Source organism: Lynx rufus, unplaced genomic scaffold, assembly GCF_022079265.1.
Source record: "Lynx rufus isolate CCGP_SWC_20201006 ecotype Redwood Valley unplaced genomic scaffold, mLynRuf1.p SCAF_2, whole genome shotgun sequence".
Classification (NCBI taxonomy): domain Eukaryota; kingdom Metazoa; phylum Chordata; class Mammalia; order Carnivora; family Felidae; genus Lynx; species Lynx rufus.
Window position 1 is genome coordinate 130,684,994 of NW_025814834.1, and position 14,527 is coordinate 130,699,520.

The 14,527-nt window shown below is 39.7% G+C and overlaps 1 protein-coding gene across 1 annotated transcript in view; it reads left to right on the forward strand.

Annotated features, from left to right (window-relative positions):
- Nucleotides 1-11,427, forward strand: part of VAV3 (vav guanine nucleotide exchange factor 3) — a 358,745-nt gene extending 347,318 nt beyond the window's left edge. The window contains exons 26-27 of the mRNA XM_047085931.1: nt 8,386-8,537; nt 9,189-11,427. Of these exons, the coding sequence (XP_046941887.1) occupies nt 8,386-8,537; nt 9,189-9,230 (194 nt within the window). The 3' untranslated portion in view covers nt 9,231-11,427. The remainder of the gene's footprint in view (nt 1-8,385; nt 8,538-9,188) is intronic.
- Nucleotides 11,428-14,527: the final 3,100 nt, after the last annotated feature.

A 14,527-nucleotide genomic window follows, 5' to 3' on the forward strand; every position in this document is an offset into this window, starting at 1 on the left:
AATAGCACCTTAGCACAATACTCATCAGTAGTTGCTTAATAAACATCTACCAATTTTTTTTTAATTTTTTAATGATTATTTTTAAGAGAGAGAGAGACAGAGCACGAGTTGGGGAAGGGCAGAGAGAGAGAGGGAGACACGCAATCAGAAGCAGGCTCCAGGCTCTGAGCTGCCAACACAGAGCCCAGTGCAGGGCTCGAACTCATGAACCACAAGATCATGACCTGAGCCGAAGTCAGACACTTAACCAACTGAGCCACCCATGTGCCCCTCTACCAATTATTTTTAAAGAGTAAGGAGTTAGAGTTAAGTTCATGTTTTGATAAACTAGATGTCTATAAATAATCTGAAATTCCTAGAAATGTCAAATGGTCTAATTTTCTGTAACAACAGGAAAGGCCTTATACTCATCTTTTTCTTGATACTGGCTTTCTATGCTTACACTGTGCAGTGTTGAGTACAGACTTCTTATTTTTTTTTTCCAGGATTTCTAGACCTAAGTTTTCCTTGTTATAATTTTGGATTTCAGGTTAAGGGAGATTGGTCTGTTTGCCAGATGTCAGCATTCAATGAAATGAAACCAATCTAAATTATTTACTTTTTTTTCAGTGACAATATATAAGATGTACAGTAAACATAAACATTGGCAGGGGAGCAAGTCTTTGACACTATGTCTAAGGCATGGCTAAGTTCTAAAATAAAACCAGGTTAAGGACCACAAATTTAAATTAAACATTCATTAAATTCTCAGCATGTTCTCTGCTGCTAGGCCATCTGTAGACAGCCTTGGTAAAAAGAATCTACTGGATCGCTCATCACAGTGTCCCACATAGGAGCATGGTTCTCCTCCAGGCCACTGCTGCGCAGCAAACTCCCAGAGATCACTCTATTGATGGTAGCACCATTGCTGATCTCTTTACTGACAGCTTCTTTTTACATAAGTGAATGTGAACACTTGTGGTTGTTACAACTTAAAGCTGAGTGTTAGGCAATGTCTGTCTCAGAAAATAATTAGCAAATGCTTAGGCTCATATTCAGTTATACATGTAATACATGATTAAGTGGTAGTTCAAAAATACTTTGTGATTTGATAACCAGTATCTTAAGGAAGAGTGTTGACTGAGCTTGGCCTCCACAGGGTATACATTTCAAATATTATTGAAAGTTGAGTAGATTTTCATTTGCTCATGAACATGAATGGCCTAATCAAGGAGAGCTAAAACTTCAAAGCAACGTTTCACTAGCCTTGCCACAAAAGTATAGGCATCAAATATCAATTCTCTAGCACTTTTTATTCTACACTAAACTCTCTGTTCTTCTTTTCTTAACTGATACACTTCTGTGTTCGGTGGTTCTGTCTTGTCAGTCAAGTGTCAGAACTGAATAATATTCACTAATGATTTATAGCTTCTATTCCCAGTTTATTAACAGGTAACTTCTGTTTCAGTTAGAGAATATTTGTACTTTAGGTTTTGTTTAACTTGGAAAAGTTGATAAATCATATTTGACTGCATCCTTAGTAGTTCCTAATGAGGAATATTAAGTCACTAAAGTATGAGCCATTCACTTCATAATGCCCCATCAATGTTAGCCCAACTGAGCACCAGGTATCGTGTGAAAAATAGCCAGAGAGACCAGCCTGAATGTGTTGGTCTCTCTGAGTAAACTTCTCCTTTGTTTGTGCTAATAAGGAGCTCAAAGTGTTTGAGAAAGGAGGGAAGTTAGGTCCTTAATTAAAGCTTGCAGTTTGCGAATGACTACTCGATGATAACGGTCTCAACATAGACTTAACGTTGTCTCAGAGGATACAGATATGAATAAAAAGAATTGTTTCTCTCAAGAAGCTTCCCAAAATGATGTGATGTACTAGCAGATAGGCTATCTATAATAGTAGGTGGTGAAGTGAGTATGAGCCCAGGAAGTGAAAGGAATGGGAGATAATCATTCCCCCAACATCGTCATTTGAATACACTGTTACTCGGCTCTTTCTAGTTCCATTCCAGGATATGCACCTGCCAATAATTCTTCAATTAGCGGCATCTTGGTATGAGAGAAGGAGTTTGATGAAGAAAACATGTATTTCTATATGTGTTTCGAAATAGGTGGATATGTTCTCGGTAAGGATGTAAATATGTTTTGCAGGTTAAGCCATTCTGCAAAAAAAAATTTTTATCAAATACTTTATTCTGACATCATTTACATCTATATTTAAACCCATACTTTCCAAGGGAAACATGTTGTTTTATACTCTTGTCTCTGTAGATGCAAGACATTCAGATGCTATTTTGGCAGCTTTTGAGAATTAAGGACCCAAAGGCAATGAAAATTAATGTATAGGAAGAATGGCAACAGTAAGTCATGTTACGATGTATAGAAAACTAGAAAGCATCCCTACCAATTTTTAAAATATTTGGCTGAAAGCTATACACTGGGTGGTAGGAGAAACTTATTAACCTTTTACCCCTAAGAGGATTCCTCAGGCATACAGTATGCTTAATGCCAAGAGATGTACAGTATTTAATGGCTGTTCAGCATCTCAGAAAAAATTAGTTATTGTAAGAATATCATCAATAGATTATGGTTCTCAGAGATCCTGGGGAATAAAACCTGAAAATATTTCACATTCTTTTCTTTGTGTTGTGCTGGCTTTTGTTGGAGGTCTTTTTGAGCAGTTAAGCGTGCAGAAGATGAGCTAAATGAATAGGAGGAGGAGACATAAGGAGCTTGCAAAATTAAATATCCTGCTGAGACACTTGTCCATTCAGCAGCTTCAGTGCTTAGCACTGGGCCCGATCCTGTGGAGAAGCAGAAGCAGTGTAAGAGTTAGCCTCTGCTCTCCAGAATCAACAACTTTTTGGAGATAGAACACAGGAGCACATGCAATAATTAAACGGTAGAGCTAGGGAGTGCCACGATGTAAGTGCCTAGAGATGACTAGAAAGAATAGGGAAGAGGACAAGTGTTGGGATTGGTCATGGAAGACTCCTGGAAAGGGCCTGAGCAGAGCCTTGGAGACAAGGAGGTTAAGGTTAGCAGAGGCAAGATGGAGGAGAAACATTCGAGAAAGAAACCAATACTGAGGGCCTTGGTGTGCATGCCCACCAGCTGGTCTAGGGGTAAAGAATTTATATGAGAAAATGATGGAATATTTGGTTAGAAAGACAGGAAACAGCCAGACTATAAGTAGCCATGGAATTCAGGGCAAGAGTTTGGATTTCCTAATCTGGGAAAAGGAATGATGAATCTTTGTCTATTGTGAGTAGCTGAGAGGCAGTATTTCATATAGAATGGAAAAAATGTTGAAAGCAAAAAGACCAACTGGGAGGCAGTTGTCTTAGTTTAGAAATGGCGTAAGTACCTGGGTTGGAATGATGGAGCTGAGAATTTGGTGAAGGAATAACTTCATATTTCGGAGGAAGAAGAGAGTGAACAGGAAGAGGCAAAAAGCATACTGACTTTGCAAGGGTAGTTTGCAAAGAACACAAGAGTCATTGAAAAAAAAATGTGGAGGGTTGAGCTAGGTTATGGGGAGGGGGATCATGACTTTGGTTTCAGGCAGGTTGCATCAGAGATAGTGGTTGTCCTTCATGGCAGTGTCATGAAAATATCTGAAATCACAGACTGGAATTCAGATGAGGAGCCAAGGCATATCTTAAAATCTGTTTGTTCCCTTCACTGGGGAAAAAAATTAGTTCCCATTGAAGCCAGTAGAGGAGCCAAGGCCTAACCCTGGGGGAATAGCTACCATTCAGCTAAGATTATAATATTTTAGATAAGATTGAGGAAGATTCCAACTGTAGCTATTTGACATGAGTGCCAGTGCTTATAAGGCTTTGAGGGTTAGATAAGAGAGAAGGTAGCACACTGATACTGTGTATCTGAAACAGATTCAAGTTCACTCTGCATAGTGAGGCATTATCCATATCACTTCAGGAATGTTAGATATTTTTAAATTAGAGACAGTTTATCTGATCTAATGTATCTACCTATTGATTATTTAAATTTCATTTAATTGTGTTTTCATTGATTTCTTATATCTTCCTTCTAGAGCTAACTTATCTCTTGTTATAGTTCAGACTGCTGACTTAAATGATCTTCATTAGAAATTTTGGAGAAATGCAGTCTTCTTTTATTACTTTATGGATAAATAGTCCCAGAGAGATAGTGAAGGATGGACACTTAGAAAGCAGTCCAAGGAGAAAATTCTAGTACCTGCCAGAAGGAATGTGTAGAATGGGGGTTCTAATTTAAGTTCTCACAAACATGAGATAGGAATCTTGCAGATTGTCAAGATACAGTTAGATGTGAGCCATTTTTCTCATTAGAGATGGCATCCCCTCTTGTCTCTAATAGTGTGTATAACATCTCAAGGAAATTAAACCAGTTATGTTGCATGGCAATAAATGAATTGAGCATATTGTAAAATTAGTTGTAATGGCATGTATCACTGAGTTTTAAAACAAAAATAATGTAATGTGGGAGATGTAATGGATTAGAAGAGAGCCTTGATTATCAACAAGGATATACTTCAGGGTAGGTTAAAAGTAAATATGTAAGGACATTCATGAGGAAAGTGTCTTATATGAGGGATCCATAGTCCATGGTTGCAAGAGCAACTAAATCTCCTCCAATTCCCACGGCCAGTCTACTTAAATAGGATCTGAGGATCCCCTTAATGAGTTACGACTGTTCCCAGGTATCAAAGAAGCCCTTCCTGACAAGAGTATTAACTTTGGGAGAATTCTGTGGCTATCAAATCAGTCAATGGTCTGAAAGAGACAATCTGTATTGCAAGGTTATATGGATGCATTGCAGTTTGTTTAGCCCACTTTCACCTCCTCCTCGGTTATAGAAACTTTTGTTACAGTTTAGATTAGGTCCAGGTACAAGTAACAGAAATCCGAGAAAACATTGGCTTAAACAGGATAGACATTTATTTCTCATTCTCATAAAAACCTGGAAGTGGCCAGACCAAGGCTGGGGGAAAGGGCAGGTCACCTCTTCCATAAAATCTTCAGAACTCCAGCTTCCCTGAAGCTCATGAGCTACTGTCCTTAAAGCAAGGCCTTTCTTCTCACAGACCCAGATGGTAGCTTGTAAATTCCATACAGCAGGGTAGAATGAACAACCAAAAAGAAAGGTGAATGCATGTGCCAGCTGCCCTGCCAGGGAAGGTACCACAGGCCACCTTCCAACACCCTTGCTTATTATATCGTAGTGGCAAGAACTTAGTCATATAGTTGCATAGACCTGCATAAAGACAGAGAAATGAAGTCTTCCTTTTGGGCAAACTTGGCCTGGCCAGATAACCTATTGCAGGGATGAAGGGGGAGAATAAATATTGGAAGAAAATGTATAACCATGCCTTTCTTTTCCTTTGCAATGGCACCATGATATTAACAGGTAGAGTTTTATAACTGCTTATGGAGGTACCTAAAGCAGAGTGCTAGATGCAGAGCAATGCAGCAATTATGAGCCTGGACCCCAAAGTCATACTGCCTAGGTTTGAATCTAGGTTGTTCTAAAAATATCAAAGGAAAGTGGTATTAGTACCTTCCTCTTTGAATTGTTGTGATGGCTAAATTAAATATTGAATATAAAACATTGAGCAGGACATTTAACACTTCAGAACCATTTGATGATTATTAGCTTTTATTATTAAAAGTAAACTAAAAAGCTTCTGAGGGTAGAGTTTTTGCATAGAACTTTTCCATACATTCCCAAAATTTCCGGATGTATTTACTTGTCCAGGTATGGTAAGATTTGAGGCGATTTACATTTTATTTGTGGTAATAAATTAGCATGTGCATGCTTGGTTAGGGGTTGGGGATGGTTTCTAACAAATTGTATGAGTGTTTCCTTGACTTTCCTATGGGCTCTGCATGTTTCCTTGACCCTACTCTATAGGCTCTTACTTGCTTATATCAGTTTTGATGTGAAGCATATTTTACATTAAGAATTTACAGTCTCCTCTTTTCCACTGGTGTAGCAAAGTGGGAATTGTGTATCACATCAAAAGAAGGCCATCCTCGGATGGGAGGGGTTCAAAGATGGCACCATGGTAGAGTGGGTATGCTGTGTTCACCGCTAAAGGGATAGCTCTAAATTTCAGAACTAGTGTCAATCAAAATGTAAAAATCTGGCTTGTCCTTCATTTAGAAATGGTGATAGAGAAGTGGGTGAAAGTGAAGCTTAATACTCCAAATTTGATGTGACCATTTTCTTAGGATTATAGACAACGAAATAGCCGTGTTGAGATTTTTTGCCATTACCTAAATGCTCTTTTGCTTCTCTCTTTTTCTTTCTTTCTCTAAGCCCCTTCTTTGTTCTGTGGGTTTTCTTTTGTAACTCCTCCAGACTACAGCTTTGTTCCCCCTTCTTCTACTCCTTTCTGGTCAGGTACTGCTTTACTGCTTTTATATGTCTTTTCAACTTGCTTCTGTTTGCAAATAAAATACTTTGACTTCTATGTGTAGCTTCTCATGTAGATGCATCTTCTCACAAATAGTCCCTAGAGTCCCATTCCCACCATGCAGTTTCCTCTTCTCTGTCATAGTCACCGTCTGTCATGACATTTCACTCTCCTGGTTTTGTGTGTATGCTTGTGTTATGTATTTCCGTTAGACATTTTTTGTTTTGTCTTTTGGGGAGAGGTTGGAAAGTGTTGAGGGCTGAAAGTATAAAGCGGGAGATGAAGCACTCTATAAAATCATTAGTTTTCTTGAGGATCGGAAATTTTAGCTGAGAAAAGCCAATGCTTACTTATTCCCATTAAGAAAATAAACAGAACCCAATCCCAACTTTGTCTCCAAATATAAAAGTAAAACATATTTCATGTTGCTTGGAAGGATGACTGTGCCCATCAGTTTGTGTGTGGGCATTCTGGTCTTGATTTCAGTCATTAGTCTGAGAATTTAATGGCTGTTGATGTGACATGTAGGGGAGTACATTATGGCTAGGTCAAGTATGTTTTCTTACAGATTTTTAAAAATTAACCTGTAAGTCCCAATGGAATCATAACATTTAGTACTAGAAAGACCTTGGATGTCATCTAGCATAGAGTTTTCATTTTATAGGTGAGAAAAGTGTGGCCTCAAGGGTTAAAAGACCTGTGCAAGGTCACACAGTTAAGGTGATGATTGGTTTTTTCCGTCACAGGGGTGTCTTTATGTGCGCCAACTCTAAGAGTAGCGCCCTGGTAATGGGACGGTTTTCAGTAAGAAAACTATTAAAGTGGTTTGTGTCTGAACAGTAAAATAAAATGACCCATTTTTAGTCCCTTTACAGTTCTGAAATCTACAGCATTGCTATTCGTTTATCTTATGATGGACACCTGGAGACTAAAAAAAAACCCTGTCATTGCAGAGCCCTGAATAATAGGCTAGAGATCCCTGTCTCCATGTGGGCAAGCTCTTCCAGGGTAATGCAGGTCATAACCGCAGCTGCCTGGGCACCAGGAACTGTTAAAAATACAGATGGATGGCATTTCCCATTTGTTTTTCTTACACTTGTGTTCCTCTCCCATTTAAGGTTTATAAAGTCCTACCGTTCCCAGGTGAGTGATTCTCAGAATCACTGCACATATAATTGAAAACACTTTATAACCCCAAGGAGCAACAGGTAGAGAAGTTAATATGAAATGTGTTATAAAACACTAGAGAAGAAAAAATGTACAGCTTGAATAGAGTTTTTCTTTCGGGGCAGGGTGGGTTAGGACAAGGAGTAAGTTAGCACTTCATTCCTTCAGTAAAGGTTTTCTGTACCTACAGTATTTGTTTGAAAGAAAGAGGATAAATTGATGGTGTTTATGCATTCTTTCTGTGAAACTTGACTGAAGCTTCTTCACATAGTGAAACTCTGTATGAAGCAACAATTGAGTTTGTCCCCAAGAAGTTTTAACCAAAAAGGGCTGGTTGGGGAAGGAAGAGCCTTTTAACTAGAAGTAATGACAATGACATGGATTCAATAGGAGAATTTCAGAGCAAAGCATTTGGTTGTTTTAAGTCTTAGTTGGAGAGATTATGAGATAAAAATGTAAACTTTGACCTTAGAGGTTCTAGTTAGAAATAGATCATTGTGCCATCCGTAGGGAATGCATGCTGGTAATTTTAGGTTCTTTTCTTTAACAAAAGCTAGTCCCTGTTTTGGGGTTCTGATGAAGAATGAAACAGAACAGCGGTTCTTTAAACTGCCTGAAATGAACTTGACCACACCAGACTGAATTGAAACAGCAACCCTGCTGCTTTCAAGGTCCTCCATCATTATCACTAGTCTGTAGTGAAATCATGGCTGTGCATTTGGATTGCATCTATAACATTCATCTGATTAGGTTCTGGTGGTCGTGGGACCACAGATCACTGCTGACTCACCATCATTTCTTTCCAGTGCTAAGTCCAAAAGTGCTGGGCATCGCCGTTGCTCGGTATGACTTCTGTGCCAGAGACATGCGAGAATTGTCCTTGCTGAAAGGAGACGTGGTGAAGATTTACACGAAGATGAGTGCAAATGGCTGGTGGAGAGGAGAAGTAAATGGCAGGGTGAGCTGTCCCTCTCGATGTGCTTGTGCGGGTGAAGGAAGGGGACCAGGCTGTCGTGGGCACCCACCGTGGGGCTGGGGAGAAGCCTTCACCCCACAGAGCCAAGGCTCTGGAGAGTGGTGGTGTTCCTCACTGAAAATAGACACTCAAGAAAAAGATGTTGAATGAATATGATTGTGGCATAAATAAAGTTCACCTAGGCAGGTTTGATGGCTTCCTATTTGGAAAAGGATTGAGGAACATTTCCGTTCTTTTTAGTCCATAAGCCTCAGAGCATAAATTTTATGTGGAACATAGAATATTTATAAGAGCTGCTGATCTAAATTGGAAAGAATGGGGACATAGTACCCCTTTGTATCCTGTTCTATAGCAGAAATAGGAAGCGTTAAATAGTAGAGCCCCTTAGTACACTTAATTTACATATTTGTGTGCTAGCACATTAGAACACTCTTTAGGCTTCTTTTATTCCTCTGTCTCCATCACTCATTCTGTCGGGCTTCTAGGGCAGTTAAATCAATCTCCTTTACCTACAGTGGCCATAAAACCCCAGTTTAATCAGGGTGTTATAAAAACTAAATGCTCTATTTGTAGAGCCCTTTGAAATGCCAGATGTGAAGTCATGTTGCTATGTTGGTTGCTTTTCTTTTTTAGGTGGGCTGGTTTCCATCCACGTATGTGGAAGAGGATGAATAAATTCCACTCCAGCGTTACACCCTGCACCAGAACTTTCAGAGAAGGGATAAACAGAAGCCTGCACAGCATTGTGAATTAACTGAAGTGTTTAAAAAGCCACATTTCTGGCTATTCAACATCCTCCCTCCTTTTCCCCTCCTAAGTCTTAATGCTGGGATTTCTAAAGATGCTGGTACTGACAGATTAATGGCTTGCCTAGAGCTGTGCAAGAAACAGCCTGCCAGTCTGTCATTGTCGGGGACTAGGGCACAGCCAAAAGCTTTTTTTTTTTTTTCCCCAAAAGAGCCCTGCAAACACATTGGTTCGTATTTCTTTTTACCATGTGTGGTCAGGCACCATGAACGCCAGCTATCAGTAAATGGTGGACACACATTTACTTTCTTCTCACGTGCCATTCACCAGAATCTTTGATGGTACAAAGAAGCAGAAGTTTAATTTTGCTTTTCCCAGCATGAGGAAAAATCAGAGTCTCGCTTTTTGGGCAGCTTCCGGGAAAGGTCCAGCACTCCTTGTCTTAAATTGCCTCACAAGGTGACTCATCACCTGGCAGACACTTTTACCCCCAGATGTTACTCATGATAAAACAGAGGAGGCAAATGCTCAGGTTTGCTTCATAAGTGATATATCCCAGAGGGGTTTTAATTATTCATTTGATGTTCTGATTATATTTGCAAACATCTTCATATAAAAAAAAGTACATAAAAGAGTGTCTTCATATTAAATTTTCACAGCCTTCATGATTTCATAGAGTTATTTTGGAAATGTGTAATTCACTCTATGAAATAATCTTGGCTGGGTATGTTCTGGGTAATTTCAAGTAACCTGGGAAAGGTGGCATTGTTTACAGAAACAGATCAAGGGCTATAACTGATTGTAAGTCATTTTATGGAAGCAACATCTATTAACATAAGCTCCCCCCCCAAAAAAAAAGGACATATTTGTTGAATCTCACATTTTCCTGGAGTATTTACAGTAGCACAGACAACTTTGGTGAGGATTTTGAAAGGGAAGCCCAGCTGGGTCCTATCTATATGCATTTCTGGGACAGGAGGGTCACTAAGACTTTTCTAGTCTTATTCACTGTGGGCTCCCAGCCTTTTACTAGGATCTTCCCACCTGCAGGCCCCTTGGGGGTGTCCGTTAACTGGTGGGAAGATCTGTTTTGCAGTGCATTTGACCAAGCCTTTACTTTTTATGTGAGGAGGTTAAATATGTTCTTCCTGGGACATACAGAGTCCTTAGTCAAGACAGTCAGGTTAAGACACTAACTTGGCCCTTTGCTGATGAAATTTTTTCTCCGTAGCAGAAGTCTTGTTCTGACAAGATTCAGAGTGTTTCATGTTTGAAGACAACCAAACAAAACATGAGAAGCATTAATTTAATAGAGCCAAACTAGGGACATTCAGTTCTGAAATTCTGGATCATCTCTGAAATGAGGTAGGTAGGTGTGACCTGCCCTCTCCCCAACCCACTTTAATGTCATAACTTAATGTTCAGTAGGACATATCCCCCTTCAGAGACCCTCGTGAGCTAGGACTTCTCAAGATAGATTCAGGACCTTTACCTCAGAATTATGTAAACTGTGATTGTGTTTTAGAAAAATTATTTGCTAAAACCAGTTAAGTTTTTGTATATGTGTAAATGATCACAAAAATGAATTTTATAAAATGTTCTGTACAGTAAAGTTATACCCTCAAGGTGTACTCTCAGAATGGATTCTTCCTATGAAGTCTTACCTGCAATCCTGTGTCTTGGGAATGTTTTGTCTGTTACTGTCAGCCAAATGTTGTTACGGAGAAAGTCACTTCACACAAATTGAAATACTCCTATGTATAGTACTGTAGCCTATATTGTTTCTTTTATTGTTATTTTAGCCAAGAGACTCCCTCCCTTACAAATGGTGTTTGGTTTTCCTGTTGCATTTCATAGACCTGGGGGTTTCCTAGCAGAGGACATTAGAGCCCCTTTTCATGACATTGCCAATTACATCTTTGTGTTTAATACTTTGTATTGGAAATTTTAAATGCTGCGGATTTGTGTAGATTTCTAATACCAAAGACAGAAGTAAAAGTTTCTTCCATATGCTTTGTCTTGCCTGTATGCAGCCATTGTGTAATATGGTGAATTAGAATGGTATTTCAGTTTGTAATATTTTGTAAATATGTCAATAAAATAGTTACTACTTGCATTACATTGATTTCTTGAGAGTTGAGTCTATTGAACAATTCCATAATTCAACATCTACCTCATAATCAACAAGGGAATGGAAGCCCTAATTTTGATCAGATTTATGAAATCTGAAAGTTATGAACCTACAAGATATACTCAAGTAGTGGCAAATAATATCTACTGCTGTGTTCACTATGTGCCACACACTGTTCTAAATGCTTTGTGTGGACTAACAACAACTCCAGAAGGTGGAACCCCATATTATCTCCATTTTTCATATGAAGAAACTGAGGCAGCATGAGAGGTGGCAACTTGACCCAGATCATACAGCTGGTAAGTGTCAGGACTGAGGTTCCAACATAGGCAGTACGGCCTCAGAGCCTGAATAGCCACTACTACTCTTAGAAACATTTGCCTGTTTTTGCCTTGTAAAAGAAAACCTCCAACACATATTCCCTAGAGAGACTATGTCAGAGATTGACTTTTGTTTTTTTTCTGTCTTGATTCAAATTTTGCACAGAAAATAGCAAACTGCTAAACCAGAAAGGCACAGAGGCAAGTTTCCTTTGGCAGAGCAGGCCTGAGGATTGTCCTCAGTGGTGGGGGCAGGCTGGCTCAGGAGAGGGTGGGAGCCTGTTCTAAGGGCCAGGAAAGGCTTGTTCCAGGAGTACACTGTAGTAGTATGTGCCTGACATCACCAGCACAACTGTGCTCAGAAATACAAAATCCCCCGCTTTCCTTGTAGTACAGTGCGTTATCCAGCTCTCATGCTCTTTACTCAGAGTCTTTGGTGTCTGCTTTTTCTCTTCGACATATTAACATTTCGTGTCTCTTAGACCTTCCATCAAATTGTCACCATCCTCACCACCATTGAGAATTCATTCCCCCATCGTTTATTCGTTGACATGGGAACATATGCTTTATAACATTCCTGTATTTTGTCTTCCATCAAGTAGTTGAGTTAAATATGTGGATAATTAGAATTAGTCTCTTGGTGCTTGCTCTATTTGACAGCAGTATAGAAGAGCGGTAGGAGCTTGGCCCCACACATCAGACTGCATATGGGTGCACATCCCATCCCGGCCACACAGGGCCTCAGCCAATCAGTATAACGATGGCACCTGTTTCACAGGATGGTTGTGAGACTCAACTGAGGTTATATCTATAAAGTGAAAGAATGCCTGACCTGTCCTGAACCATTTTTGTCATCATTATCATCACTGTTGTCATCAGGCGGATTTGCTGGCAGATTTGGGTAGTTGCCATACTAATCTTTGAATTCCTTTAACATAATTCAGGCTCATTTATTGGATTAGGGAGCATAACTCTGCAGATTCTAAATTATTCTCTCCAGGAAGGAAATTCAGCCATTTGATAGCCTAGGAAGAGTAGGAGTTTTAGCATCCATCAGATCTGGGTTCAAACCCCAGCTCTGCCATTGACTCTTCTGAAATCAATTGTCTATAATAAAGGAATAAATATGAAGGATAAACCATAACATGTGAAAAGGATGCCAGCAAAGAGCCTGGCACATGGTGAGTACTCAAGAAGTCTCCTTCCCTTTATGAACTGTAAAGTACTCAGCTTTCATTTTGAATATTGGAGCTAATGCTTTGTTTCATAGGCATGGTTTAATTTTGAGCTTATTCAAATTATAGATGGAATAAAAGGTGTGTGTTCAGGAAGATTAATATGCAAACCCACAAACAATCTCAGAAGTTGAGTTTAATAGCTCCACATTACTTTCACTAGGAAAATGGAATTTTCACCCAGCTCATAATCATTTAGAGTCAGTCCATTAGTCACTTCATTTCTCACTGAAACTAGTTTTCTGGGATTGGGTGGACTCTGATGAGAAATGTTATGCACTCACCTCTGGTGGACTTTGGAAGGTACCTTATTGTAACTAATGGACAAATCCTAGAAAGAAGATCAAAAAGGAATCCTGTCTCTAGTTAGATGCCATCAATCAGGATTGGGGAAACAGCGACACAAGACCTACACAAAATTTAAAGCATTCTAGACTCTGGCTCTGTCAGAGAGTTCCAGAGTTTCTAGGCACAATGCAACTGTGGTAGGGTCCCCTCCCTAAGGAATGAAAAAAAAAAAAAAAAAAACGCTTTAAGGCAACCTGGTTATGTGCATCCATGACATCCCTCAAGACCTTGTAACATGAGACCACTTAATCAGACTGCATGTTTGCATATTACCATATATGGGAGACAAAGAAGTAAAGTAATACAAAAAAACTACACCACGTGGCATTCGGGGCTCAGTTCTTTGGGTACAAATCCCAACTGAGCAGTGACTGCATGAATAAAGTTGCTTCCTGGAAAGAAAAGCCTCCGTGTCATGACTCTGTGTGAGAATCCTGCACAAATATAGTAACTCAGATGTTGAGAGGCCTCAGTGAAGAAAGAGAATGTACACAAAAGTCTCATCCTGTGCTTTATTTTTAATTTTTTAATGTTTATTTTTGACAGACCAAGCATGAGTGGGGAGAGAGGCAGAGAGAAGGAGACACAGAATCCGAAGCAGGCTCCAGGCTCTGAGCTGTCAGCACAGAGCCCCGACACAAGGCTCAAAACTCACGAGCTGTGAGATCATGACCTGAGCCGAAGTCGGATGTTTAACCAACTGAGGTACCCCGATGCCCTGTGCTTTACTAGACACCAGGGTCCGTGTTGAATCCTAAGCTGGGGGAGGGTGAACTCCAGAATGGCTGATGTGTCCAACCTATCATCTGCTGGCAGAGCCTTATCCCCTTTTCCCAGCTGAAAGCACACAAGGTCTTCATCTCTGATAGGGAGGAGGTTAACTGGTTGAGTTCTCTTACTTCCATTTTAGCTTCCAGTTTTGTGAAGTTCTGTTTTTCTTCATGGTTCAGAATAAAGAAATTAAAAGGCTTCATCAAAATGTGGAGGTTTTATAATATACCAGCCTTAACCTTGAAAGTCAAATGTCTGTCTGGTGGCAGTAACAAGTAATTGCATAATCATTTCCTGGCTGTAAGTGGCACGAAGGCAGCTTGGCGGGTCTGCCTTAGTCACACTGGTGACAGGGAATACTGTGGAGTGGATTCTTGTGTGGGGACTTGTGAGCACCAACTTTAGCTTCTGTGGCTGAAC